Raw genomic sequence first — 27,945 nt, forward strand, 5'->3', positions numbered from 1 at the left:
GCCCTTTTGGAATTAAATCTGGCAAGAGATGTCAAGGACAACAAGAAGGGCTTCTTCAAATACCTCAGTAGCAAAAGGAAGACCAGGGAAAATGTGGGCCCACTGCTGAATGGGGCGGGTGCCCTGGTGATGAAGGATACAGAGAAGGCAGAGTTACTGAATGCCTTCTTTGCTTCAGTCTTTACTGCTCAGGCCAGCCCTCAGGAACCCCAGACCCTGGAGGCAAGAGAGAATGTCTGGAGAAAGGAAGACTTTCCCTTGTTTGAGGAGGATTGGGTTAGAGATCATTTAGGCAAAGCTGATACCCACAAATCCATGGGCCCTGATGGGATGTACCGCGAGTGCTGAGGGAGCTGGCAGATGTTATTGCTAGGCCACTCTCCATCATCTTTAAAAGGTTGCGGAGAACAGGAGAGGTGCCTGAGGATGGGAAGAAAGCCAATGTCACTGCAGTCTTCAAAAAGGGCAAGAAGGACGACCCAGGAAGCTACAGGCCAGTCAGCCTCACCTCCATCCCTGGAAAGCTGATGCAGCAGCTCATTCTGGAGGCCATGTCCAAGCATGTGGAGGAAAAGAAGGTGATCAGGAGTAGTCAGCATGGCTTCAGCAAGGGGAAATAATACTCAACGAGCCTGATAGCCTTCTATGCTGGAATGACTGGCTGGGTAGATGAGGGGAGAGCAGTGGATGTTGTCTCTCTTGACTTCAGCAAGGCTTTTGACACTGTCCCCCATAACATCCTCATAGGCAAGCTCGGGAAGTGTGGGCTAGATGAGTGGCCAGTGAGGTGGATTGAGAACTGGCTGAATGGCAGAGCTCAGAGAGTTGTGATCAGTGGCGCAGAGTCTAGTTGGAGGCCTGTAGCTAGCGGTGTCCCCCAGGGGTCAGTACTGGGCCCAGTCTTGTTCAACTTCTTCATCCATGAACTGGATGAAGGCACAGAGTGCACCCTCAGCAAGTTTACTGATGATACCAAACTGGGAGGAGTGGCTGATACACCAGAGAGCTGTGCTGCCATTCAGAGGGACCTGGACAGGCTGGAGAGCTGGGCAGAGAGGAACCTCCTGAAGTTCAAGAAAGGCAAGTGCAGAGTCCTGCACCTAGGGAGGAATAACCCCATGCACCAGGACAGGTTGGGGGTTGACCTGCTGGAAAGCAGCTCTGTGGAGAAGGACCTGGGAGTGCTGGTGGACAACAAGGTGTCCATGAGGCAGCAATATGTGCCCTTGTGACCAAGAACACCAGTGGTATGCTGGGGTGCATCAGGAAGAGTGTTGCCAGCAGGTTGAGGGAGGTGATCCTTCCCCTCTACTCAGCCGTGGTGAGGCCACACCTGGAGTACTGTGTCCAGTTCTGGGCTCCCCAGTACAAAAGAGACAGAGCAGCACTGGAGAGAGTCCAGCATAGGGCTACGAAGATGCTTAGGGGACTGGAGCATCTCTCTTATGAGGAAAGACTGAGAGCGCTGGGCCTGTTTAGCCTAGAGAAAAGAAGGCTGAGAGGAGATCTTATTAATGCATGCAAATATCTAAATGGGGGGTGTGAAGAAGATGGGGCCAGACTCTTTTCAGTGGTGCCCAGCGACAGGCCAAAAGGCAATGGGCACAAAGTGAAACACAGGAAGTTCCGTCTGAACATGAGGAAAAACTTCTTCACTGTGAGGGTGACAGAGCACTGGAACAGGTTGCCCAGAGAGGTTGTGGAGTCTCCTTCCTCAGAGATTTTTCAAAAGCCCTCTGGACACAATCCTGGTCAACATGCTGTAGGTGACCCTGCTTGAGCAGGGGGGTTGGACTAGATGATCTCCAGAGGTCCCTTCCAACCTCAACCATTCTGTGATTCTGTGAAAGGGGAAGGGGCCAGAGTGGGTCAGGAGGCCAGGGGGAGGCCAGCATCCCGCTGCCTGGCTGAGGCTGGATCTCTGGCATAGGGAGAGGTGGGGAGGGCTGGGGACTGGGGAACTCCTGCCTGCAGAACTGGTTCCTGTGGTACCAGGAGAGGAGCCGGGGCAGGAGCAAGGGGGGCAGCAGCCTGGGCAGGGGCAGGAGTGGGCAGGACTTTGGCAGGGGTCACAGGGAGGGGGCAGAGCCGGTGCTGCTGCAGCACAGCAGCTGTCACCTTCACTTCCCTCTCAAAAGGTCTCACATGGCCCTTGGGCAGGCACAGGCTGTTCCCCCACCCCTGTGATGCCCTCCTAGCAGGAGTGGACAGGTGAGGAAGGGCTCGGCCTGCCCCGTGCTCAGGGCCAGCTCCCCAGGGCTGGCACAGCTTGACCTGAGGCACCTCCAGCTCCTCAGCCTCTGCTCCAGCATGGCTGGCATGGGGATGAGAGCTCCTAGGGCAGGGCAGAGTGAGCCCAGCTGGGAGAGTGTCAGGGGGAAGACTTAAAGGTCCCTGGCTCAGACCTGGGGGTTGGTAAACTCCCTCATGCACACTGAGAGGGTCCATCCGCCTCTTCCACCGTGCCCTGTGCTCTCCTCCCGCTGGCCAAAGCAGAGTCCAGCATCAGTGGAGGACTCTTTCCCATAGAGAGAAGAGGGAGGGCCTTCACCAGCCCCGACACTGCCTTTCCCACCCCTAGCCTTTGCACTTGCATGTGCCTGTGTCTGCCCGCTTGCCTTCACCACAGTCATGGTTGCATTGGGAGCCCATGAAAATCCTGGCACTTCTACTCTCAAGCTGTCATCCACCCTGAACCTGGAGCCTGGCTAGCCACAAAGGCTGCAGCTGTCCAGTGTCCTGGCTGTGCAGCCTAAGACAGGAGCCTTTGCCCCAATTTCCCTAATCTTTCCCGTGATCCCAGCACCACTGCTGCTCTGCCCATGTCAAACCCTCCTGTTGCTGGACTGTCCCAGGGCCTGGGGCAGCTCCAGCTCTCTCAAGGCCTGTGCTGAAACCTTTCAGGAGCGGACTGAGGTGGGGCTGGCACTGCCAGGGTGTGTCCGGAGAGGGCAGTTCCCCTCTGCTATCCTGGGGCTGGGGCTGAGACTGGGGCTGGGCACAGCTTCTCCCTGGGGAACTCCTTGAGGAGCCTCTCCAGGTGATCCTCCAACTCTGCCCTGGCAGCAGCACCAGTGCTCAGGGTCCTGTGAGGGAAGTGCACAGACAGTAGAAGGGGGACTGGCTGCCCAGGGGGAGCACCAAGATCTTCTCCATCCACGCAAGGATGGAAAAAAGCCGGAGCTTGGCTGGGGTTGGAACCAGTGAGGAAGGGGAGAGCCATAAGAAGGCCTCCTGTCCGGACATCCACAGCTAAAGGAAAGCAGCTAAGGAAAAGGTGGGCCTGCTGCTCAGTGGGGCAGGGTACCTAGTGACCTCGGACATGGAAAAGGCTGGGGTATTAAATGCCTTTTTTGCCTCAACTTTCCCAGGTATGCTCTGCCTGAGGCCTCCTTCAAATTCCCCCAGCCTCCTGGCAGAGGCTGCAGGTCTGAGCACCTGGCCCCTGCCCAGTCTGGACTGTGCCTCATGTGGCAGTCAGCAGCCAGCCGTGCTCTAGGATCTGCCGGCATCTGGTGCAGAAGAGAGGCCATGCAAGGCTGGCCTTTGTCCCTCTGTTGGGATATAGAGCCCTGCAGGAGGACAGAACTGGCCATGCAGCACCCCACAGCTGGGGTGAGCAGCCAGCACTGGAAAGGGGTGATGTGAGGAGCTGGTCTGGGACGATGGCCCTGGCGCAGCTTCCCCAGTGTGTTTATGCAACACAAGGAACAACCTGGACTCTTCTCTTCTGCACCCTCCATGTCCTGGTGCCTTTCCCAGGAGACCTGCAGTTGCCCGACAAGCACACGGGTGTGTGCTCCCACACTGCCGTTCACACACAGTAGCTGAATGGCAGCATTTGTCCTCTCCCACGGCCATGTGTGCCTGTGCCGGGCTGAGGCATTTGGTGCGCATCTCTCAGGGCTGACAGGTGGAGGAGGCTGCAAGAGATGGTGAGAATCCAAAGCAGTGTGTTCTGGGGTTGGGGGAATTATCTACACCTGATAAGTACCTCATTGAGGCCATGATTTATAAATACCATCCAAGGCCACCTCCTCTGCTAGCTTAAAGATGCTGCTGGGTGAGAGCTGAAGCCACTCTAGGTTTCTATGTGAGATTTATCTTTCGCAAAGATTGTGGTGTTTCCAACAGCAAAAGCATTGCTGCACCAAACTGCAGTCCCAGGAAATGTGTTCCAGGAGCCCTGTGAGCAGAATTTCACCCTCCAAGCATGCTGCAAATATGTAAATGCCCTCCAGTCTCAAAGAGCTACAGGTATCTCCTACATGGAGACTTCCCCTTTCCAACCATCTGTGCTACTTACAGTTGCTTTCACAGGGGCCAACATCTCCAGATTACAGGGACTTTGGTGTCTTTGGATTTCTTTCCATACCAGAGGCTAGATCATGCAGTCTCCTTCAGTCTCAAGTCAGATGGGGTTTTCCCCAAGTACACCTTGCAGGTGGGGAAGCCCAAAAGGGCAAGCCTGACTTGAAAGGTGGGGGAAGCCAGACAACTGATCCTGTCTGAACCTGACCATCTCCTCCAATGGTCACCAGCAAATAACTAGGCAACCAGGCGAGTGCATTGGGCAGGGCAGCACAGGCACAACCGCCTTGGAGGCCAATGGGCACCAGCGTACTTTCCTTTGCTCTAGCAGGGGGGATGATCTGAGGAACTGATTCAATTCATTTTCTAATGCAACAAGGAAATCTACTTTTCTGCTGAATTTCATGACATCTGGCCACCTGCAGTCCTGCTATTGCATCACCTGTGGCTGGAGGCGGCCCCTCTGGTTTGTCTCTTGAGAAGGACGGACTGCACTTTGTGTCCATTCAGCTGCGGGAGGCAGTGGATGCCTAGGCCATGTGCTGGTTCTCAGAGCTCTCCCCTGGAGATGCTGGTCAGCGTGCTCATTGCCATGGCTTTACTGAAGGAGAGAGACTGGCCTGAACCCCCTACGCTGCCTCCACCTTGGCCTCCATCTCTGGACTGAATTACTGAGGCTTCACTCTGGCCATTTTGGGGGTAGCTGCAAGGGCTGTTTTGGCAGCCAGCAGGGGTATGGAGGTTGCAGTGGGAAAATTCTCTTGGAAACTATGGGGGCTGTGGCACTGTCAGGGGAAGCTCACAGCAGTGGGGGGGTGGGGAGGTTGGGGCCCTGCTGGGGAAGCTCACATCTGTGATCTTTATTGCCAGCAGATCACATGTCCTCGACAGCCCTTTGATCTGCTGTGCCAGCAAGTTGTCATCAGTGCACTCCAGAAAGTTCCTGGATTGGGGGACGGGGGGTTCAAGTCCCCCTCACAAGGATCAGGGCTTGCAAACATGAGGCTTTTTCCAGTTGTCTGAAGAAGACCTCATGTGCCGCTTCTTCCTGATTGGGTGTCTGTAGCTAACACCCAGCGCAATATCACCCATGTTCCTCTTCATGTTAACACTAACCCATAAGCTCTCAACTGGTTCATCATCCATCCTCATGGTTGATTAAAAATGGTTGATTGCGTATAAGTAGTTGATGGTCAGTATGCTTGTCTGACAGAGCCCTGATCCTGATCTCCACAGACTATCCTATGTTGCTATTAAATCCTTTTTTAACTATCTTTCCCTGTAATCTCACTCTCCCATTTGTGAGTGCTGTAAGGTCTAGGTGTCAGCAACTGGAGAGACAAGAGAGTGTGAATTTGGTGCCAGTAACTGCAGTCAGACCTTGGGTGACGGCAGCCCCCATGTTTGTGGAGCAAGAGAGATCAGCCACTGGAGCAGGACCAGGTGTCATAGGGCCCATGTGTCCTGCAGGTCAGCTACTGGTGGGGCTCGGGTGAAAGTACAGGGAGAGTCTCAGCATCAGCAGCTGAAGCAGGGACCACAGGCCACAGTGCCCATGTGCCAGGCCATCAGCTGCTGGGGGTGGGTAGAGTGTTTATATTTTTCCCTAACCTGCTCTGTGTGTGTGTAATTTGCTAAAAAAACTTCAAGCTGGACTAGCTGGCAGGGAGGATGCCCATATAGAGGGTAAGGGGCTCACAATCTGGGCAGGAATATCAGACAGACAGAAGGGCCATGCTGATATTCAAGGGAGCCACGAGTGTGGGTGTGTCTATGAACTCGAGAGTGAGGGTGTGTGTGTTTTCACTTGCGAACTTCAGTCTTTACTTGCTGGAGAGGAGGAAGGTGACTTGGCCATCTGTACTTATGTTTTGTTTGAGTTCCGGTGGTGCTACATGTGGGTGTTGTTGAAGGCAGCACTGTGTCTGTGCCAGTCTGTGTAGCAGGCCATGTTGGTGTCCTCTGTGTGCATGCACGTGTGTGTGCGTTTGTGTATGTGTCTCTGGGATACACGCTCAGTCTCGCTTCTGGTGGAACCTGCAAAAGGGAGAGCAGCAGCTTCATCCATTGGCCTGGGACAGAGAGACCTGCAGGTGCCCAGGCACACTGGCCTGGGCTCCAGTGTCCGGGCACGAGGAATCCCTGGGTCCTGGAGCCTGCTGGAGGTGGTGGCCATATAACATCCCTGGACAGTCCCTTTTTCTTTCTGTTTTCCAACACTTGCTCCTCCCCAAACCACCTTGATCCATCCCTTTCCCCACCTTTGGTTCTTCCCCTAAACATCCTATCATAAGTCTTGTGCAATCCCAGAATACTCTTCCCTGCATCCCATAATGTGTCCCATACCACCATAGGTAGTGAACCCCTGCTCACGGTGGTTAGGCGCTCCGGAGAGCCTTTCTGTTGACTCATCGGGTTGGTTTCATACCTGGACAATGAGACTGACTACTCTCCTGTGGCAGCCCTGGGAAGAGCCAGGTGAGGGCTTTGTTCCTCTGCTCAGCTTACTCAGGTTCCCTCATCTCTCATTGTTCCTCTGTGCTCCTTCCCGTGTGTGGAGATGAGCCTTTCATCACATAACCCAGCTGAAGGGACCTCAAGATACCTCTAGTCCAACCTCTTGCTCAAAGACAAGGCAAGGTTGCTCAAGGGCTTCATCAAGTCTTGTCTTTATGAAGGATGAAGACTGCATGACCTCTCTGGACAACCTCTTCAGAGCTCTCTTCTTTCAGTTTATGCCCATTGCCATTCCTCCTCCCACCATACATCACTGTGAAGAACCTGGTCCCCCCTATTTAATGTCACCTGCCAACGTGATGAGCAAGCGCTCTGTCACCTCTCCCATTGATACAGGTCATTGCTAAAGATGATAAAAAGCACATGTCCCAGGATACACCCCTGAGGTATGCCATTGTCACAGTTGTAGTCCTCTCAGTTGATTATGAGTATTCTCTGAGCTTGATCATCCCAATGTTTTTTTCTTTTCTTTCTTTTTTTTCCCCACACATGTAGTTTTCCAGCCATCCAGACCATAACTTCTGAACTTGGATACAGGACTGTTGTTGGAAACCATGTCAAATGCCTTGCTAAAGTCAAGGTGAATGACTTCCAGTGCTCTTCCTCCTTCACAAATGCAGTCTTTGGGTCATGGAAGACAGTCAGGTCAGGCAGGCAGGACGTACCCTTCGCCACTGCATGCTGACTGTTCCCAGTCACCTTCTTCTTCATTTGCCCAGAAATGTCTTCCAGGATGACTCGCTCCAAGATTTTCCCAGGCACCGCAGTGAGGCTGACTGGGCTGTGGTTCCCCAGATCATCCTTATGGTCTTTTCTGAAGATGGGTGCAAAATTTGCTTTCCTCCACTCACCACAGTTCTCCCCTAATCTCCAAGCATTTTAAAGACAATAGACATAGATGATAGATGCCTTGCAAGGGTGTTGGGCAGTTCTCTTAGCACCCTCTGATTCAGCCCATTGGGCCTTACAGGCCTGGGTGTGTGGAGTTCTCCCTAGTTATCCCTGACTCAACCCTCAAACCCTGCTACTCATTCTTCACCTTCCTGAAACTTTTCACTGATCAACAAGGCCTGGGAGACCCTGCTGGAGCAGGCTGAGGCAAAGAAGGCAGAAGAGTACCTCAGCCTTCTGTATTCACTGTCACTAAGTCACCCATCCCATTCAGTAATGGACCCACATTTCTTTGCTCAGCCTCCAATGTACTGGTAGAAGCTGTTCTCATTGCCCTTGACATTCCTTGAAAGCCTCCACTTCAGCTGAGTTTTGACTTTCCTAACACCACCTCTATATGCCACGACAATATTTCTCAACAGCTCCATTTTAGCCTGCCCCTGCTTCCACCTCCTGCATGCTGCCTGTCTACACTGGAGCTCTGCCATGGCTTTCCTGCTTAGCCAAGACTTTTTTTTTTCCCCCGCATGTCCAACCTGAGCCTCCCAAGCTGCATTTTGCAGTTATTGCCCCTTGTTGTAGTGTCAGCCACTACCAAGAAGGCTTTGCCTTTGTTGTCTTTGTAAGTGTCCTTCAGGTAGCTGCAGGAGTCTGTAAGAGTGTTTCTTAGCCTCCTCTTTGTGAGACTAAACATGTCCAGATCCCTCAGAATTTCTTTATAGAACCTTTGTAGTCAGCCCCTTACTATTTCCTGCTGGATCCTCCAAATGTTTCCCTCATCCCTCCTGGTCTGGAGAGCCCAAAACTAAATCAGTATTCCAAATATAACCTTGCCACCTGTGAGTGTGGGGCAGTAGCAACTTCCCTTGATGCGCTGGCCACCGCCCTTCTCCAGGCCTTGTTCTGGAGCAGGACCCCTCCAAGGGAAAGCATGAGCACATTGCCAGGTAAGCTTATCCCAGGATCCCCTCCAGTTTTATTGGCTAACTTCACAGAGGATAGTTGTGCAAGACTGTCCCAACAGACCCACACTCTCAAATGTCCCTATAGGCTGTCATGCAGCAAGCTAGGACACACAGCCTGGGCCTCAGCATCACTTGGTCAGAGCCCTCTTCTTATTTATGAGGGTAGCAAAACAAAACAGCCCCTCCCCTTCCCCCTCCCCCCCCCCCAAAAAAAAACCCACAAAAGAATTATTTTGTTTCTGTACAAGAGCACAACAGGACTGCCCAGAAGACCACCATAAGCTCTGAAGGATAGCTGCCTGAAGTGCTGTCCAGGGTGAACGTGACCCATCTGCAGTGGGGGGAGAGCCTCTTCAGTGAATCTGCCTGTGCAGAAAAGCACTGACATGCCCAACTAGCCCCGTCCTAACCTGGGCAGATGAACTGAACCCTGGAAGTCCCCATGGTGGGACACTTGGGTGTTTGCTCATAAGTAGACATTCACACCACAGAGCATGTCAGATTAGGTGAGATGACTCTCCCCATTGCTGTGGTCTCTCTGAGAGATGGGACCCTTGAAGGGGTCATCTTTGACCTGATTCATTGCACAATGCTCTTGTTCTCCAGGATTTCGTGAGGGCTTGGAAGTGGAAGAAGAAAAAAAGTTTCAAAATGAGAAGGTTCTTTACTCTTGTAAACTTTAGGTGAGACTTGTCTGCCTGAATCCCCCGAGTCAGAAATCACCAGCTTTTGAGGTGCAAATGCTTATAAGGGAGCCAATTTTTTTTTCTTTGTCGTTTCTCAGACAGGCTATGCAGTATAATTGGCCCACTGTGAAATGTGCTGTCTTCATTAAAAAAAAAAAAAAAAAAAAGACTTCTGCCACTCTCCTGAACATTACTTTCTGGACCTCTTTCCCTGGGAGGTTTTGAATTCATAAATTGCCTAGGTTTTCTTGCGATTACTAGACTCATTCCCGTAGTAATCAGTAGCCAAGGCTTACACAGACTACAGAAAGCATGTTTCAGTTCTCAGGACATGGAGCTCAGCTTATCAGAGCCTGCAACACAGCCACGGTTATACCATTAGCAGGAGTGAAAACCTTTTTATTCTAATACTTTGAGTCCTATCACTCACTGTATCATAAGATTACTCTTTTGCATTTGTCCTCCTGCGGGCTGTGGAGTAACTCGGCTAGAAAGTCAGTTCTTCTGATGTTACAATATAAACTGGGAGGATAGGGTCTGCTTTTGCTCTCTCTGTCTCTCCACAGTTTGCCTCGCAGTTACTGGAACTGAAGCTCTCATCAGGAACTTGGACACAACTATCTTCAGCAAGCTACCAAAAATAAATATATGGGGTGTCCTTCATGCAGAAGGTAAGAGCAAAAGCACAGACATAGGAGCAAAGGTATTTCCCTTGCAAAATGTAAATTTTGGTTACTTTGTGCATGCATGACTTGGAAATGCAGAAGCAGGAAATGCAGGATGAAAATAATCCATTACATGTTGTGATTTGATGGTAATTTTGACTGATGGTAACAGGGAGATTGAAGGAGCTTGGCAGCAAGGGCCTGTGTATTCAGTCTTCTTTTTCAAGCAAAGAGCTATAACTAATATTTGTGACTGCTGAAAGAGGAGGAATGGAGATGTGAGCGGTGAGGAAAGATCTTCCTTTGAAATGAATAAACTGCATATTCAAAGAGACTATGTTGCTCTCTTACTCTTGCCATGACAGAGAACACGTTTGGATGGGAAATGTCACAGCTGTGACAGAGTTTGTCCTGGTGGGATTTCCAAACAGCTATGAAGTGGAGATCATCTTCTTTGTGGTGTTCCTGCTTGCTTATGTAGTGACTGTCCTGGGAAATGCTCTTATCATTGTACTGGTCTATACAGACTGCCATCTCCATTCTCCCATGTATTGCTTCCTCAGTAATTTGGCCTTCATTGACATCTCCGTGACTTCTTCTGTGGTGCCAAAAATGCTGGCAAACATTATGTCAGAGAAGAAAACCATCTCCTTTGCTGGCTGCTTTAGCCAATCCTATTTTTTTTTCCTCCTGGCTACAACGGGGTTCATCCTCTTTGCCATCACGTCCTACGACTGGTATGTGGCAATTTGCAACCCCCTGAGGTATCCCACCATCATGACGGAAAGGGTGTGCAGCCAGCTTGTCCTAGGTGCATGGATGGGTGGCTTCATCTGGATCCTGCCGTCAGCAGTCCTGAAAGTCAGGCTGCCATACTGTGGTCCCAACGTCATCGACCACTACTTCTGTGACAGTGCACCTCTCCTGCACCTTGCTTGCACAGACGTCCAGCTTATTGAGCTGATCGATTTTGTGCTGTCTTTGTTCCTGCTCCTCAGCTCCTTGGCATTGACCGTGGTCTCCTATGCCTGGATTATTTCGACCGTATTCCAGATCCCATCTGCCCAGGGCAGGCAGAAAACATTTGCCACTTGTGCTTCTCATTTCACTGCTGTTTCCCTAGGTTTTGGCCTCTCCATCTTCCTCTACGTCAGGCCTTCCCAGATGAACTCTGTGCACCTCAACAAAATCCTCTCTGTTCTCTCCAGCCTTATGACTCCTCTTTTAAATCCCTTCATATTCAGCCTAAGGAATCAGCAGATGAAAGAGGCCTGGAAAAATGCTTTGCACAACTGCCTGGGGATGGCTAAGGAGGCCAGAAAGCCATGAGAATCATGGTGGCTTGTAGGAAGTCAGTCCTTGAAAAATCTCAACAGGACCTCTGCTTTCATGATGTCTTCTGACAGACTTTGGCAGGCAGTATTCTGTTATGGCCAATGCGGTGGATGAGCACATGTCTCAAAGGTCAGGTTCACAGCAGCACTGTTGTGTCAGGCCCCACCAAAATTCTCCTGGACTTCAGATAGCGATTACAAGGCTGGATGTCTGTGTGGTGGTATGTGGCTGTTGGGCATAAAACAGTCTCCTAATCTGACCAAAAGGCTGTGAGACTGAGAGGAACAGAAAGACCACCAAAAAGGGGGTAGCAAAGGGAGAAGAAATGGCTGTCAATTTGTAATTATTAATTTTACTAAATTTTCATCATATAATCATATTTTCAAATAAAGAGTGTTCTGCTGGAGAGTAACATCTCTGTCAATAGAATGCTTCGTCTTTGAAGTGCAAGCTATAGCTGATACAGATAAGATGGGGGCTCTCAAGAAGTAAGTGCAGAAAGAGAAGGAAGTGCTAAAGGGTAACAGAAAGAGAGGGAGAAACTGAACACTGAAGTGGAAGAACTCAGATGTGTGCCTGAAATGTAAAGGTTTTCTGTTTCTTTTAAGGAAGTGATGGGACCAATATATAACAAACTCTAATTTTCATAGTCATTCATATGCATAAATAGGAAACAGATGATGGCCACTTCCCCCTCATACAAACCCTAATTTTATCTGGGAGATTTTGGCACCTCTAGGAGAACTCCAAATACAAACCTCAAAGAAAAAGGCAAGCGTGCCAGAAAAACAAACAAGCAAACAAACAAATAAGCAAACAGAAAACTATTACGACTCCAAGTGTTTGTGAATTCAAGTCTTCTCTTGAGAAAACAACCCAGTGCTTTTCACTTGGCTAATCTGAATGCTTTATCACATCTTTTCTAACCAGCTCTTCTCATCATTGAGGCATCAGAGTTTAAGAAGACTTCTGGAAGGGAGATACCGACAGCATGAGAAACACAACCAGCAGTTCTCATTTCTCTTTGTGGTGAAAGAAGATTCTTTCCCCATTTCAAACCGAGATTTTTCAGCTGGGTCTCTTATTTGTAAGAAGCAACCTGTTAATGTAGAGCTGCTCACATCCTGTAAGTATGAAGAGTGAGGAATCTCTGCACTCTAAGTGGGAAATGCAAAGGGAAGGCTCAGTTTCCCACTCAGCGCAAACATTGCTCTGTCTCCTGTTGAGGTCTTGCAGGGGACTGGGAAGCATTGCTAGACATGTGTCAGAGTGAGGGAGCCCTTGGTTGGATTTGTAAGCTGCCAGAAATCCAAGTGACAGAGCGACAAGGTCAGGAATGGCAAAGTAGACAGGGCTCTTTCAGAAGTTAGGAAAGCTTCACCTGTGCAGGAAGAGTTGGTATCTTGGGGAGAACACCCTCTCATCTTCACTATTACACCTTTCATCACCTTCCTCTTTGGATGCTTGAAAGCTTTGTGAGACAGTGTTCTGATTGCTGGCATGAAAACTCCTTCTAGCACCCTGAAAACCTATGATTTGTGAATAAATAGCTACTTTTCTGCCTTGTTAAAATGTCCTACGGATCCCATCAAGGTCCTTGGATTCAGCGGGAGATGGAAGATTGCCTTATTTCTGATGGAGTTTACCCTGGCTGACTTCAGCCATGTAAAAATGAATAATTTAGGCCTAGGGTATTCTCCCAGACTCCAGATGCGGGCACAACTCCAGGGGATGAGTCCTTAGAGCTGAGGAGAGCTGGGATGAATCTCTCTCACTAAGGTCTAAGAATCAAGTCTTGCCTTGCCTTGCCATCTCTTCCCTTCCTTTCTCACTCCCTTCACCCTACTTCTAACGTGCTAACATTAAATGCAAATATCATGAGAGCAAGAGAGGGAATATAAGCTGGACTTTTCTCAAGCTGGCTTCTCTTTCTTCTTTTTCTTCTTTTTTCTCATCTATTGCAGGGCATTGCCTTTAGTTAAGTATTTTCAAAAAATAAAAATAAATTTCTGTGGTACCGTAAACAAAGAACAGGCTTTCAGGCTCAAGGCTTTTGTTCTAGCCGCTCCTTACAAACCTTTCCTCAACAAGCAATTTGTGTCAGCCTTCCATACATACACACAAATCGTTGTCAAGCTTGCCCAGTACTGCAATCACATGTAGGCTTATGTTTGTACTGGTCTTTCACTACACTTGAGTGTAGGGAGGTGTGTAGTGATTGTGGACACTCCATTGCCATCCTCCAGTGAGTATGTTGTTTGGATTGTTCTGTGCAGGGAAAATGCCTGAAAGAAAAGGCTTGGAGAATCACACCCCTGGACCTGGATTCGTTCTTCTGAGATTTTCTGGCCGTCCCAACTTACAGGGCGTGCACTTCACAGTCTTCCTGATCATCTACCCTGTGGTCCTCACAGGGAAGAGCCTCATCATGCTCATCACAGTGGTGGACTCGAGCCTCCACAGCCCCATGTATTTCTTTCTGATGAACTTGTTCTTCCTGGAGATCTGCTACATATCAGTCGCTCTGCCAAAAATGATGGTGGGTTTCCTGACAGAAAATGGCAGGATCTCCTTCCTTGGCTGTGCTGCCCAACTGTATTTCTTGGTTTTGCAGGGCAACACCAAAAGCCTTCTCCTGGCTGCCATGGCCTCGGATTGCTATGTGGCCATCTGCGACTCTCTGCATCACACTGTCATCATGAGTGGAGGTCTCTGAGTCAGCCTGGTGTCGGGGTCATGGATGAGTGTCATACCAGTACAAGTAGGGCAGACCTACCAGGTGTTCACTTTGCCTTCTGTGCATCCCATGCCATTCATCATGCCCTCCCTCCCCCCAAGTTGGAACTAGCCTGTGCGGACACTTTCTGGAACTGAGTGATGTTGTACGTCATCATCTTGGTGTTCAGCATCCTCCCCTTTTTCCTGACACTTATTTCTCACACCAAAATTATCAGGGCACTTCTGAAAATGCCTTCAGTTCTGGGCAAACACGGAGCCATTTCCACCTGCTGCTTACACCTTGACTCAGCCATGGTTGCACACTTAAAATGCTGACCAAGGGGCTCTTCAGACATTGACAATACCTTGCCCTGCTTTACATAGTCGTGACCCCCATTAACGGTGACAGTCGTTAACCCTGTCACCTGTAGCCTCAGGAATAAGAAAGTGAGAATTGCCCGCAAGAGATTCCTGTGGAGAAAGTGATACTGAAAACTATGCAAAATAGTATCAAGAGTCCCAGTGAGGTATTTGGTTGCCTGAATATAGGCATCCCATTTTAACCTCAGTAAAACTACGTGTGCTGCCTGACTTTGATCCTCCTCAAGATAGGCACAGGTGGTTTGAGTCATTCCTGCCATGTCTGAGAGCCCCACCTAGGTATCTTCATACCTAGAGCAGCTTCAATGCCCCATGATGCTTGTATGCAGATAGCTAGTTCAAGCTGTATCTGCCCAAGGTGCCACTACAGTTAAAGGAAGATAGGCACAGAAGTCAATGGGGTCTAGAGGGTGTCACATCCAACAAGAAGGAGGTGACTACCCTGAGGTTTGAGAAATCACTGGTTAGACCCCATTGACCATCCACAGTGTCCTTGGGTGGAAGCAACTTAGAAAAGCTAAAAGACATGAAAGTCACCTTCCCCTGCTCTGAGGTCTTGCACTGAGTTGTGTAACACTTGACTAATTTGACACAAACTAAAAAAAAAAAACCACCAAGGGGACAATCCAGTGCTGGGACAGCGGCTCAGAAACCTTGGAAATGGCCAAAGGCCAGAGGCCCAAATAAACTGGCCTGAGTTCAGTGTGCACCCTGCTTCAAGCAGGAAGGTGGACTGCAGACCTCCCAAGGTCCATTTGCATCTGCACAACATCTTTACTAAACTGACTTGCTGATCACTGGCAGAAAAGAGAGGCAGACTGATTTCCTGGGATCATTTCAGGGGAGAGGAACCATCCCTGAAGCCCTTCTCCAGGGCTGCCTGGAGCCCTCCTCTCACCTGGCTCTGGCTACCCGGGGTGGCCACTGGAGGAGACATAGCTGTCTCCAGGGGGAACATTTGTCCACGTGGGCTCATCAGCAGAGGCTCCCTTTCCATCCCCTGGCCAGCAGAGTAAGCCAAGCCAGAGCCATATTTAGTCTGGCCTCTCCTCATGACCACTTTGGTAGCCCTTTGCTGGACTCACTCTAATTTGTCCTTGTCTTTCTGGTACTGGCGAGCCCACAAATGAATGCAGGACTCCACATGTGGTCTCATAACTTCCAAACAGAAGGGTAATAACCATTTCCTTGGGCCTGCTGGCTGCATTCCTAGGAACACAGCCCCACAGGGTGTTGGCTTTTGCCACCGGTGCACGGGGCTGACTCCTCATCAGCTTCTTCACCAAGATGCCCAGGTCCTCTTCTGCAAAGCTGCTCTCTTACCACTTGGCCCCAGCCAGACTTTTGCAAGGGGCTATTGGGCTCATTGCACCCGGGGTGCAGGACACTGCACTTGCCTTGGCTGAATTTCAGGAGGCTTCTGTCAGCCCAAATGCTGCAGCATGTTGAGATCCCTCTGAAGAGCAAGCCAGCCCTCCAGGCTATTGAGTGCTCCCTGCAATTTGGAGTCATCCACAAATGTGCTAACACTGTGCTCTGTTCTATTTTCCCAATGTTCACAAAAATATTACACAGCATTTGTACGGCTATCTGGAAGGTAAGAACATGTGGTCTGTAAGGATAGGTGGTGAATGGCTACTGAACATTAAAGGCAAAGACAAGAGACTGCAAAAGTGAAAAAAAAAAAACCACGCAAAAACAACGAGCAAACACTAATGCAACGCAAACATTAATGAGCAGTGTATAACAGAGACAGCAACAGAGAGCAGGGCTCTTGGGTCACTGCCAAATGGGCACTGCAGGCACCTCCCCGGTGTAACCTTGGAGAAGGTCAAGGAGGACTTTGTGACTGATCACAAGGAGGCAAAATTATTCCTGGTCTCTTGGGAAAAAGCAAACCTCTTGTAAAACATTGGAAGGGGTTTTGGAAACTGTGTAGAATGTCTCTTGGGATGTTGTAAGGAGCCTGTGGGAATGTGACAGCTTATTCTGTGATGTTCAGGGGAAGGGCCAAAGGCAGGGAAGAGGAGGGGTCCCAGTGAATCAGAGAGGAAGAAGCTTGGGAAAATGGAGCGGAAGGGTGATGAAAGGGAGCAGTCCTGGGCCAACAAGCTGCTGGTGGGTATGCCTGTGTGGCTGAGCCCTGCACTCAATTACTGCCCTGCCTAAGAGGGGTGTAATGTGGGATCCTGCCACACAGAGCCTTGAGCAAGCCAAAATCTGCTCTCTGGATGTCCAGGGCTGTAGTGCTGCTGTTTGCCTTTCTCCTTGCTCTCCAGGTTTGGATCTCCACCATCCCACAGCCACTGCAGCCAAGGCTCTCTCAACCTTCACATCCCTAGTCCATTTTTTCTGGTTTGCCTGGGAATAACAAGTCAGGCAGAGCATCTCCCCTAGGAGTGTCAGGGCCCTGGATGCACTAATAGGCTTTAGTTGCCCTGACCAGCCCCACAGGGGACTTGCCCTCACGCACCCTCTGCCCCTTGCTCCAAGGCCTCCACTTAAGCTCTAGCTGGGGTCCGCAGCCCTGTCCGGAGCTGTGTCGTAGGTGTACCTGTCTCCAGTCCCGTCTTTGTCTTTGTTTTATGCTGCTCCAGATGTGCCCCTCTGGATGCACCCTGGACCTGGTTGGTCCCCTCACCACCCTGGGGGCTCTTGATGGAGCCTGTCACCAGTACCCTGCTCTGTTTGCCCAGTTCAGGTGCAGTGGGACTGCACCTGTCACTGAGGGCACTGCCTGTGCTGGGGGCACCTTAGCTCCTGACTCGTCCGCCCTTGTGGCACAGCCCCTCTCTGGTGGCTCCCTGGCAGGAGTGCAGAGCACTTCCAGCTGAGAAAATGGGAGTCTTTACTTTTGCCTGAGTTGAATTGCTCGTTGGACACCACAGACTGTGCAGACCATATCTAGGGGTGGATGGGGAGGAACACCGTTGCCTAAACAGAGGGTGTGGAAATCGCTTTTGATATCAAAGGTACCCCATGCAGCCTCTAGCTGCCACTCCAGAAGAGTGATTTTTTCCTATGCCATATCTTGCAGGGCTGAGAAGATGCCTTGGACACGTCCAGTCCTTGTGAATGGCCCTAGACATTTGGCAAATGAAACTCCTTCTCATGCCAGATCAAAAAACCTCCTATAGACCCCTGATGTGATGGGTGTGAAACTTCAGCTTAACCTGACCCACTGACATGTTTTGAGAACAGGGAATTTTTTTCAAGAGTCACGTTCTCTCTGTCTGTACTTAAATTATCCACTTCTCCTACTGACCTGTGGCTCCCTGGACAATTGGTGCCAAGTGGGTCACATCTGTAGGGCTTTGGGAACATGTTTGCTGGACCGTTTGGCCCTCTCCACTCCACACACCCTTCATGCCAGGTCTTCTCTGGCCTATTCCTCGCCAGCAAGCAAGCGGGCCTGCGATGATTAGCTGAGACGTGACAGCTGCTCTGAACGCAGGGATGCTCAGGGGAGATTAATGCCACCCATCATGTGGCTGCACCCTAAAAGTCTGCCAACAAGAAGGGAGCAAGGAGAACAAGATTTCCCCTCTTCCTTCTCCAGATTAGCTACATTAGCTTGGCAGGGACCACAAGAAGGACCTTATTGCTAGCAATCAAACTTAGCAACTAAGAAATCTGACTCCTGCTGCTCACTACCGGTGCCCGCAAACGAACAAAAGAGAACAGATAATTTTATCAGTTTGGCAACTCTGGTGGGGCACTGTGGGCTTCCAATCTGGTGAGTACTGGAACCGCATTTGACACAGCTGGCACAGGGTGAGTTCACCTGACAGTCTTTGTGGTGGCAACGCTCACTAGGGAGGTAATAAAACCGGGTCAGCACGAGTTGTGTGTGTGGGGGGGGTGGTAGCAAAGGTAAAATGGGGTTCACTGCTAGCAGAAATTCTGCAAAACTGGAAGATACCTCAGGTCTCAGTAAGGGTAGAACAACTACCCTCTGTCAGGAGGAGTGGCCACTACAGACTCGAGAAGGGGACGCCCTCTGAACTATGGTCTCTGGATGGTTCATTTGACTGCTTGGAGGGTTGGAAACCTCAGCAAATGAACTACTGGTATATTTGGGATAACTGGGCGTTTAAATATCCAGGGAGGTTTGGAGATTCAAGTAAGGTAAGCTGTATGCTTGTGCAACAAATGCTGGGAGACTCAAGGAATGGCTTTGCCCCTCCTCCTCCTCCTTCCTCTGCTTCAGCACCTGAATCCACTTCTGCTCAAACTTCTAACCTATACCCATTGCTTCCCTCAGGAAACTAATCTGTCACTTTGCAAGCTCCTATGGTTGGAGCTGTGATGCCTAACCCAGCTGCAGGGGCAGCAGTGGCACTGGGCCAGCAGCCCCCTCCAGTCGTCTGCCATGTCCATCTTTATCGGCTGTGGGCTCTGGGAGATCTAGTTCAATGGGGACAGCAAATGCCCCGGGTGTGGCGAGACCCAGAGAAGGCAGCTCGACTGTTTTCTACAATAGTAGAGGGACATTGCCCTTGTTGGGGGGGATGTTCAAGTATTGTTACCACAGATATTTCAGCCAGGGGATAGAGAACGGATACTGGAAAAGGACAGGGAGTTATCAGATCAAATGGAAACCGACAACCTTGGCCACAAGTAAATCTGAACTGGGATTATAATAATAAAAATGATTGGGCAGCATGCGAAATGGCATGCCAAAATCCAGCTTTAACAATGAGAGCTGCAGAGCAAATAGGCATTAACTGGGAAACTGTGCAGGAAGAAAGGCAAAAGCCTGAGGGACACCCAAGCAATTCTTGGAATCACTTGTGGCAAGACCTATTACGCTATGCAGGGATATCTGTGGAAAATGTTAATGAAAGGCTGGCAGTGAGCACATTTGTCCAGCAAGCGGCACCGGATATCCATGAGTATTTTAGAAAACATGCTCCAGGATGGCAGGCAGAGAATTTACAAAAGATAGTATCATTATCAACTTACATATATGATGGAAAGTCAGAAAGAGAAAGGAAGGAGGTGGAAAGACAAAAGCGGAAGTGAGTATGTTGGCAGCAGCGTTGGGAGGAATTCCAAAGATGAAAGGAAGGGGAACGAATGTGAGAGGTCAAGGTCAAAAGGGAAGAGGGACCAGAGGAGCAGGAATGGTGGGGGACAGTTGGACCCAAATTGCTGTGCATATTGTATGAAAAGGGGGCATTGGAAAGGAGATTGTCCCATTCGGCCCCAGAGGAGGGGAGATTCGGAAACCCTCCCATTTGGAGATCACAGGATTATAAAGGTGCAGAAGAGATGGAGGAATTTCCGCAGCATGATCCCCATCAATGACAGAAGGAAGGGGAACCTGAATCACTAGCAGCATGCAAATTAGTGGTAGGAGACAGAGCTGGGACCCTAATAAGAATTAATGGCCACTACCTTGAGTTTTTAGTAGCTACCAGGGCAACTTACTCCACGTTAACTGCCTATTCAGGAGAATTAAGTCCAGAAGAAACACAAGTACAAGGCATTGAAGGACACCCTAAAATTCTGAGGACTACTGTCCCTTTATTAGTAGAAATTGGTACCCGGTGGTTATATCATCTATTTGCTGTAATGGAAAGCAGCCCAGTCAATCTGTTCAGAAGTTTTATACAGGAAAAATTGCAGGCGAGAATTGCATTTGACGGTGCAAGTATGATAGTAGAACTGCCAGAAATAATAGGCCAGATGATGGCAGTGGTGGAAGCACAGTTAATCCCGAGGGAGCTAAAAAATATTCCTGAACACGTTTGGGCAAAGTTCAGAAATGAAGCAGGGCTGCTGAACGCATCAGTGCCTCTGAAAATTTCGGTAAAACAATGTGAGTGGCTTGCCATAAAACAGTACCCCCTTTCCCAGGAGGCTGAACAGGGAATTGAGCTTGTGATTGCTGATTTGATGAAGAATGGAACTGTAGTACAATGTACTTCCCCCTGTAATACCCCTGTATTGCCTGTCAAGAAATCAAAATTGGACCCAAATGGGAAACCGGTACACCGCTTTGTACAAGATTTGCGAGCAATTAATAAAATAGTGGATCTACCACACCCTACAATATGTAGGTGACTTGTTGATTGCGAGTACTGATTGTAATATTTGGTTGCAAGATACTAAAACACTGTTGTGTGCCCTGGCAGAAAAGGGACATAAAGTCTCTCTTGCCAAAATGCACTTGTGCCAGTAGCAAGTTCATTATTTGGGAATGATAATTTGGTCAGGAGAGAGATTGATATCATTGGAGCGAATACAAGCAATCCAAGAAATACCAGTCCCTCAGGGGAAAAGGCAGGTTAGGGCCTTTTCAAGTGCAATAGGATTTAATAGGTATTGGATACCTGAGTTTAGTGAAAAAGCAAAGGTATTAAAACAGTTAACTGTGGATGGTGAACCAGATTTAGAGTTGTGGATTCTGGAGGCAGAAAAGGCATTTAAAGAGTTAAGGCAGGCAGTTATGTGTGGCGGTTTGATGGCAGGGACTCAAGACATGGTGCATCTTGAGACATTTATTGTTTGTATCTGAGCATATTTATACTAAGAAGTTAGCTGCTTCAGCGGTTTTACAGATACACTTTGCTAAGCCAGTCATCATGCAGATTATGTCACAGGTAGCCAATCATTACGCCGATCACGCACGCAGCAATCATGCCTTGTACCTTGCTACTTGTTTAGAAAAGCTGTCTTGCCCTTAACCTTGGTTCCCACTGGCTTCTGCTAGTTTATCTGTACTTTCTCAGGATGTATCATTCCCAGCTGCACCAGTGTCCTTGGGTATGTTTGTCTGAGGCTCCTGTTGCTTGCTACTTGCAACTTTCCACCAGTTTAACCCTGTCATGACCCTCCACAGTTATGGAAGCTCCCTCTCTAACTTTAATGGACTACGGAAAGCCCTTTGTGTTATATTTGCATGAATGAAAGGGAATCGCAAGCGGTGTTCTAGGTCAGAAAACTGCCCAGCGCTGGCGTGCAATAGTTTATTATTCAGCACAGCTGGATCCGGTAATTCGAGGAATGATCGCATGGGCTAGGGCTGTAGTGGCAAGAGCTGTAATGATTGAGAATGTGAGGAACATTGCTTTAGGGCACCCTTTAACTGCAATGGTGCCTCATGCAGTGACAATTGTCCTGGCTCAGCACAGTCACTCACTGTTTACCCACCAACATCTACATCGGTATGAGCTAGTTTTGCTCACTGAACCAAATGTGGATTTAGAACAGTGTGATACACTAAACCCAGCTGCTTTGCTACCAGAAATATTGCAACCTAAAGAAAAATTATTTCACAATTGCTTGGAAACAATAGATTTGAGGCCGAGTATTCTACCTACTGTGAAAGAAGAGCCCATATTATATCCGGATTTAATATTGTTCTGCGATGGATCGTCATACTAGGAAAAGGGTCAAAGGCTTGCAGGGTATGCAGTAACTGCACAATATATAGTGCTGGAAGCTGGATCCCTTCCAGATATTTTGGGCTCAGGCAGTGGAACCAATAGCCTTAACCCCAGCATGTATTATAGCCCCGAAGAAGACTGCTAATATCTATAGGGACTCCAGGTAGGCTTTGGGAGTGGTATTTGCAACGAGAATAATTTGGAGAGAAAGAGGGTTTTTGACAGCAGCAGGACATCAAATAGCCCACCGAGATCAGATTTTAGAGTTATTAAAGGCTTTGGAAAAACCTTTGCAGTTAGCAATCTTGTATCAGAAGGCTCACCAAGGAGACACTTCAGATATAACTAAGGGAAATAACCTTGCTGATGCTGCAATGAAAGTGGCTGCCCTACAACCACGGCCCACCAAACTGGAGCCGTAAGAAGAAATGGCAAGGATTGAGACTACAGAAGAATTGGAGAAAGAACACCAAGCAACACCTAAAGAAGAGGTGGAAGGATGAAAGCATTTAGGAGCAAAACAAAAAAAACCAGAATACATTTTTTTCAGGGAAAGCTGTTGCTCCCTAAGATCATGTTGATACTGCTAGTAAGAGAACTCCATGGACGGGCTCACAGGGGAATGTCTTATTTAGAGAACGAAATCTCCCCGTCATGGGCGGCACCAGGTTTGAATCAAGCAATCTTACAAATAACAAAAGGGTGTTTGGTATGTGTGGAATACAACGCTAAATCAAAGATAGACGCTAAAAGGAAAGGAGGTGCCCTTGGGCTTGGATGCTATTTCAAAAATTACAAATAGATTTTGCAGACATGCCCCTGAAAGAAGGGCAGAAACATCTGCTAGTCATAGTTGATCAATTATCCCGTTGGATGGAAGCATTCCCAGTCAGGAAGGAAGGCTACAGCCCAAGTGGTAGTAAAAGCCTTATCAAAAGATCTCATACCACACTTTGGGGTAGCAGAGGAAATAGATTCTGATCAAGGAGCTCATTTTACCACTGAAATACTAAATACAATATATGAAACATTAGAAATTCAAAGGAGACTGCATACACCTTATCATTCTCAATCTTTAGGGCTGGTAGAAAGAATGAATCGTACAATGGAAATGAAGTTAGCTAACATTTGTAGGGAGACTCAAATAAAGTGGACAGAAACATTGCCATTAGCGTTATGGGAACGAAGACAATGCCTGGGCCCAAGCCATGGGTTGACCCCTTCCGAAATTTTGTTTGGCAAACCAGGTAGAATCCCAGGGACTTTTGTCCCAGCACATACAAGCCTTTTGGCAGGAGACAAAGCTGTCACCCAATATTTTGTATATCTACAGAATAGTTTCAGAACTAAGAGATATGAAGCTGTAATTACCCAACCTTTGCCTTTAGGAGATTACCTTCATCCATATCAACCGGGAGATTATGTTATGGTAAAAACTTGTAAGGCCAAAAACACGCTACAACCAAAATGGGAGGGCCCTGTACAAGTGTTGTTATGCACTTACTCTGCTCTTAAGATTGCAGGTAAAGAAACCTGGATTCATCACTCCCAAGTAAAGGCGGCCCCTCCTCCTCCTCGGACACTCTAGTTCCTTGAGCATCTATTGAAGAAGAGACAATACCTGTGCAACAGCAGGGAAATCTATTCAAGGAGAACTGTGTTTATTTGTTACACTCTGCAATTATTTCGTGCTGTGTGTTTAAATGTGATTTGGGGGTCATTTCTGTCTTTTATAGCTATTACAAGTTTAACCCTGCGCTGGGAAAATAATCACATTGGACAATTTATGAATAGGGTCTCACAGGTGGGGAATGTGTCAGAATGTTGGCACTGCCTACACCACCCTCAATCCCTGGACGCCAATTCTGGTTGGCTAGCAGAGCCTGTTTCTGGTTTAGTCTGGTGTCCGTCAAAGTTGACATGTTTACACCTTAGGGTTCTAGATTTTCGGCAGCAGCCCTTTAAGGCACATTCATATGAGAAAGCTCCATGGTGGGTCAACATGCCTCAGGGGAACCTTAGAATTTGGGTAGGAGAAACAACTAACTGTAACTACACGCTACAGTATAATTACATGTAAGCAAGGTTTCAAGTGGACTGTTCAAGTGCCAGCAATAATTCTGATGTAAAAACTGCATGGACTTGTAAGAATAACTCGATAATTGGTATGTACTGTCAAAGATATTATAATATTTCTTCTTCAAATAACACATATATCTTGGGGAGCAATGGTCAACTTAGCCCTGATAATAGCAATTGGACTGTGTACATTTGCAAGTATAGTAGCTGGTGTCTAGGTGAAAACCCTTTTCAAATGATCTATCTAGGCAAATGGGAGCTATCAAAATGTAAAATTACCGCTGAGATTGATGTTACCTCCTGTCCTACTGGGCACAGAAACAAGACCATCCTAGCAGAGAAACCTACTATTCTGACATCCGGATGGTTCTGGTTATGTGGAACCAACACCTTCAAAGTTTACCACCACGATGGGCCGGCACCTGTACTATTGGACACTTAGCCCTTTATGCCTATCAAACAAAGAAATTAACATTAGGCTTTTTGCACGCTCACTATCCAATATGCAGAAAAAAGGACACCTCTAAGCCCATAGTGAAAAGACCTAAAAAATTTCATCAATTTGTGTGTGCACGGTTTCCAGGTCTAGGCAAGGCCAAGTTAGAAAAATCTACAGGCATACCTCGTTTTATTGTGCTTCGCTTTATTGCACTTCGCAGATACTGCGATTTTTACAAATTGAAGGTCTGTGGCAACCCTGCGTCGAGGAAGTCTATTGGCACCATTTTTCCAACAGCATGTGCTCGCTTTTTGTCTCTGTGTCACATTTTGGTAATTCTCACAATATTTCAAATTTTTTCATTATTATTATATCTGTTATGGTGATCTGTGGTCAGTGATCTTTGATGCTACTATTGTAAATGTTTTGGGGCACCACGAACCACGCCCATATAAGACAGCAAACTTAATCGATAAATGTTGTGTGTGTTCTGACTGCTCCACTGACCGACCGTGCGCCCATCTCTGTCCCTCTCCTTGGGCCTCCCTATTCCCTGAGACACAACAATATTGAAATTAGGGCAATTAATAACCCTACATTGGCCTCTAAGTGTTCAAGTGAAAGGAAGAGTTGCACATCTCTCACTTGAAATCAAAAGCTAGAAATGATGAAGCTTAGTGAGGAAGGCATGTTGAAAGCCCAGACAGGCTGAAAGCTAAGCCTCTTGCACCAAACAGTTAGCCAAGTTGTGAATGCCAAGTGTGGAATCAGGAGAGAATTTGGGAGGAAAGATAAGGGGGCACAAAGGAGAAATGGTACCTGGCAGACAAAGCACACCACCCTTTTGCAACATGAGTAACAAGCTAGAAGGTGAAGGCCAGACAGCTTGTTCCAGCTGCACGGCAGAGGAGGGAGAGATACGGAGGTATCACGGTCTGCCCCTGACCACAAAGGGTTGCATACCAAAAAATAATTGCTGCTCATGGACTCACTGTTGACCTGTAGTACCCCTAGCCTCATTATCCCTGATTACCATATTAAAAAACACACCCTTTGCTGCATAATGATATGTAAATAAGGGGGGCATACCTCACAACAACCGTGAGAATGGCAATCTGGCCAATGAAGTATGTCTGCTGCACTTGCACATCCCACCTTCAGCAACTATAAAACAGAGGATAGCTCACTAAAGCTTTTGGAAGGGAAGAAAACTGAACCTCCAACCTGCTCACTGGAGACTGCTGACAAGCAAGCCTCCTTCTCCCGTCCCCCAAACAGGGACACCTCTGTGGTAAGATTTGCGCCTCCGACAAACAACGTCAGACTTTACCCGGGAAAATATGTTGTTATTGAAAGCACTGAATTGTTAGTTTGAGCTCATAGAAAGAAAATTTGTAGCAGCAAGTGCATTTATCAATGGCAATTTGGAACCTGTTGTATCTGTCGCTTTAATAAAATCTTCTTCTTTTTTACTTTGTGAAACGGGCTCAGGGAAAGTCCTCACACAGGGGGCTCTGGCAGGCAAACGTAAATTACAAAGATAAGGAAGGGCCTTCCTTCCCTCCCTTTCACTCGACAGTAAATGAAAAGTTCTTGAAGGAAATTCAGAGTGCTATTCCACTGAAAACACAAATGATAAGAAAGCGAAACAGCCTTATTGCTGATACGGAGGAAGTTTCAGTGGTCTGGATAGAAGATCAAACCGGCCACAACATTCCCTTAAGCCAAAGCCTAACCCAGAGCAAGGCCCTCACTCTCTTCAATTCTGTGAAGGCTGAGAGAGGTGAGGAAGCTGCAGAAGAAAAGTTGGAAGCTAGCAGAGGCTGGTTCATGAGGTTTAAGGAAAGAAGCTGTCTCCAAAACGTAAAAGTGCAAGGTGAAGCAGCAAGTGCTGATGTAGAAGCTGCAGCAAGTTATCCAGAAGATCTAGCTAAGACAATTGATGAAGGTGGCTACACTAAGCAACAGATTTTCAATGTAGATGAAACAGCCTTATATTGGAAGAAGATGCCATCTAGGACTTTCATAGCTACAGAGGAGAAGTCAATGCCTGGCTTCAAAGCTTCAAAGGACAGGCTGACTCTCTTGTTAGGGGCTAATGCAGCTGGTGACTTTAAGTTGAAGCCAATGCTCATTTACCGTTCCGAAATTCCTAGGGCCCTTAAGAATTAAGCTAGATCTACTCTGCCTGTGCTCTATGAATGGAACAACAAAGCCTGGATGACAGCACAGCTGTTTACAGCATGCTTTACTGAATACTTTAAGCCCTCTGTTGAGACCTACTGCTCAGAAAGAAAGATTCCTTTCAAAATACTACTGCTCATCGACAATGCACTTGGTCACCCAAGAGCTCTGAAGGAGATGTACAACAAGATTAATGTTGTTTTCATGCCTTCTAACACCACATCCATTCTGCAGCCCATGGATCAAGGAGCAATTTTACTTTTAAGTCTTATTATTTAAGAAATACATTTCGTAAGGCTATAGCTGCCATAGATAGTGATTCCTCTGATGGATCTGGGCAAAGTAAATTGAAAACCTTCTGGAAAGGATTCACCATTCTACATTTTGATGTTCATTAGGAACATTTGTGATTCATGGGAAGAGGTCAAAGTATCAACATTCAGAGGAGTCTGGAAGAAGTTGATTCCAACCCTCATGGATGACTTTGAGGGGTTCAGCACTTCAGTGGAGGAAATAACTGCAGATGTGGTGGAAATAACAAGAGAACTAGAATTAGAAGTGGAGCCTGAAGATGTGACTGAATTGCTGCAATCTCACGATAGAACTTGAACGGATGAGGAGTTGCTTCTTATGGATGAGCAAAGAAAGTGGTTTCTTGAGGTGGAATCTACTCTTGGTGAAGATGCTGTGAACATTGTTGAAATGACAACACAGGATTTAGAATATCACATAAACTTAGTTGATAAAACAGTGGCAGAGCTTGAGAGGATTGACTCCAAGTTCTATTGTGGGTAAAATGCTATCAAACAGCATCGCATGCTACAGAGAAATCCTTTGTGAAAGGGAGAGTCAGTTGATGCAACAAACTTCATTGCTGTCTTATTTTAAGAAATTGCCACAACCACCCCAGCCTTCAGCAACCACCACCCTGATTAGTCAGCAGCCATCAACATCAAGGCAAGACCTTCCATCAGCAAAAAGATTAGAACTTGCTGAAGGCTCAGATGATAGTTAGCATGTTTTAGCAATGAAGTATTTTTTAATTAAGGTATGTACATTGTTTTTTTAGACATAATGTTATTGCACACTTAACAGACTACAGTATAGTGTAAAAATAACTTTTATATGCACTGGGAAACCAAAAAATTCATGTGATTCCCTTTATTGCGATATTCACTTTATTGCAGTGGTCTGGAAGCAAACCCGCAATATCTCCAAGGTATGTCTGTAATGTCAATATCCCCGCCACCCTTGAAATCACTCAAAATGCTACTGTGGATGCCTTAAAAAAAATCTACAAGTAGAAGCGAACTCGCTCTCTCAATTAGCCATCCAAATCAATGGGCTTTAGATTACCTCTTGGCTGCACAGGGAGTAATG

General features: G+C 47.8%; 2 protein-coding genes across 2 annotated transcripts; both read left to right on the plus strand.

Annotated features, from left to right (window-relative positions):
- Window positions 1-10,413: 10,413 nt before the first annotated feature.
- LOC136993996 (olfactory receptor 6M1-like) lies at window positions 10,414-11,364 on the plus strand. The gene has a single exon (XM_067310036.1). The coding sequence runs from the start codon at window positions 10,414-10,416 to the stop codon at window positions 11,362-11,364; it is 951 nt and encodes a 316-aa protein (XP_067166137.1).
- Window positions 11,365-13,651: 2,287 nt separating this feature from the next.
- On the plus strand, window positions 13,652-14,086 carry LOC136993997 (olfactory receptor 5I1-like). Its single transcript, XM_067310037.1, has one exon. The coding sequence runs from the start codon at window positions 13,652-13,654 to the stop codon at window positions 14,084-14,086; it is 435 nt and encodes a 144-aa protein (XP_067166138.1).
- Window positions 14,087-27,945: the final 13,859 nt, after the last annotated feature.

The sequence above is a fragment of the Apteryx mantelli genome, chromosome 23 (genome assembly GCF_036417845.1).
Source record: "Apteryx mantelli isolate bAptMan1 chromosome 23, bAptMan1.hap1, whole genome shotgun sequence".
Taxonomy (NCBI): Eukaryota; Metazoa; Chordata; class Aves; order Apterygiformes; family Apterygidae; genus Apteryx; species Apteryx mantelli.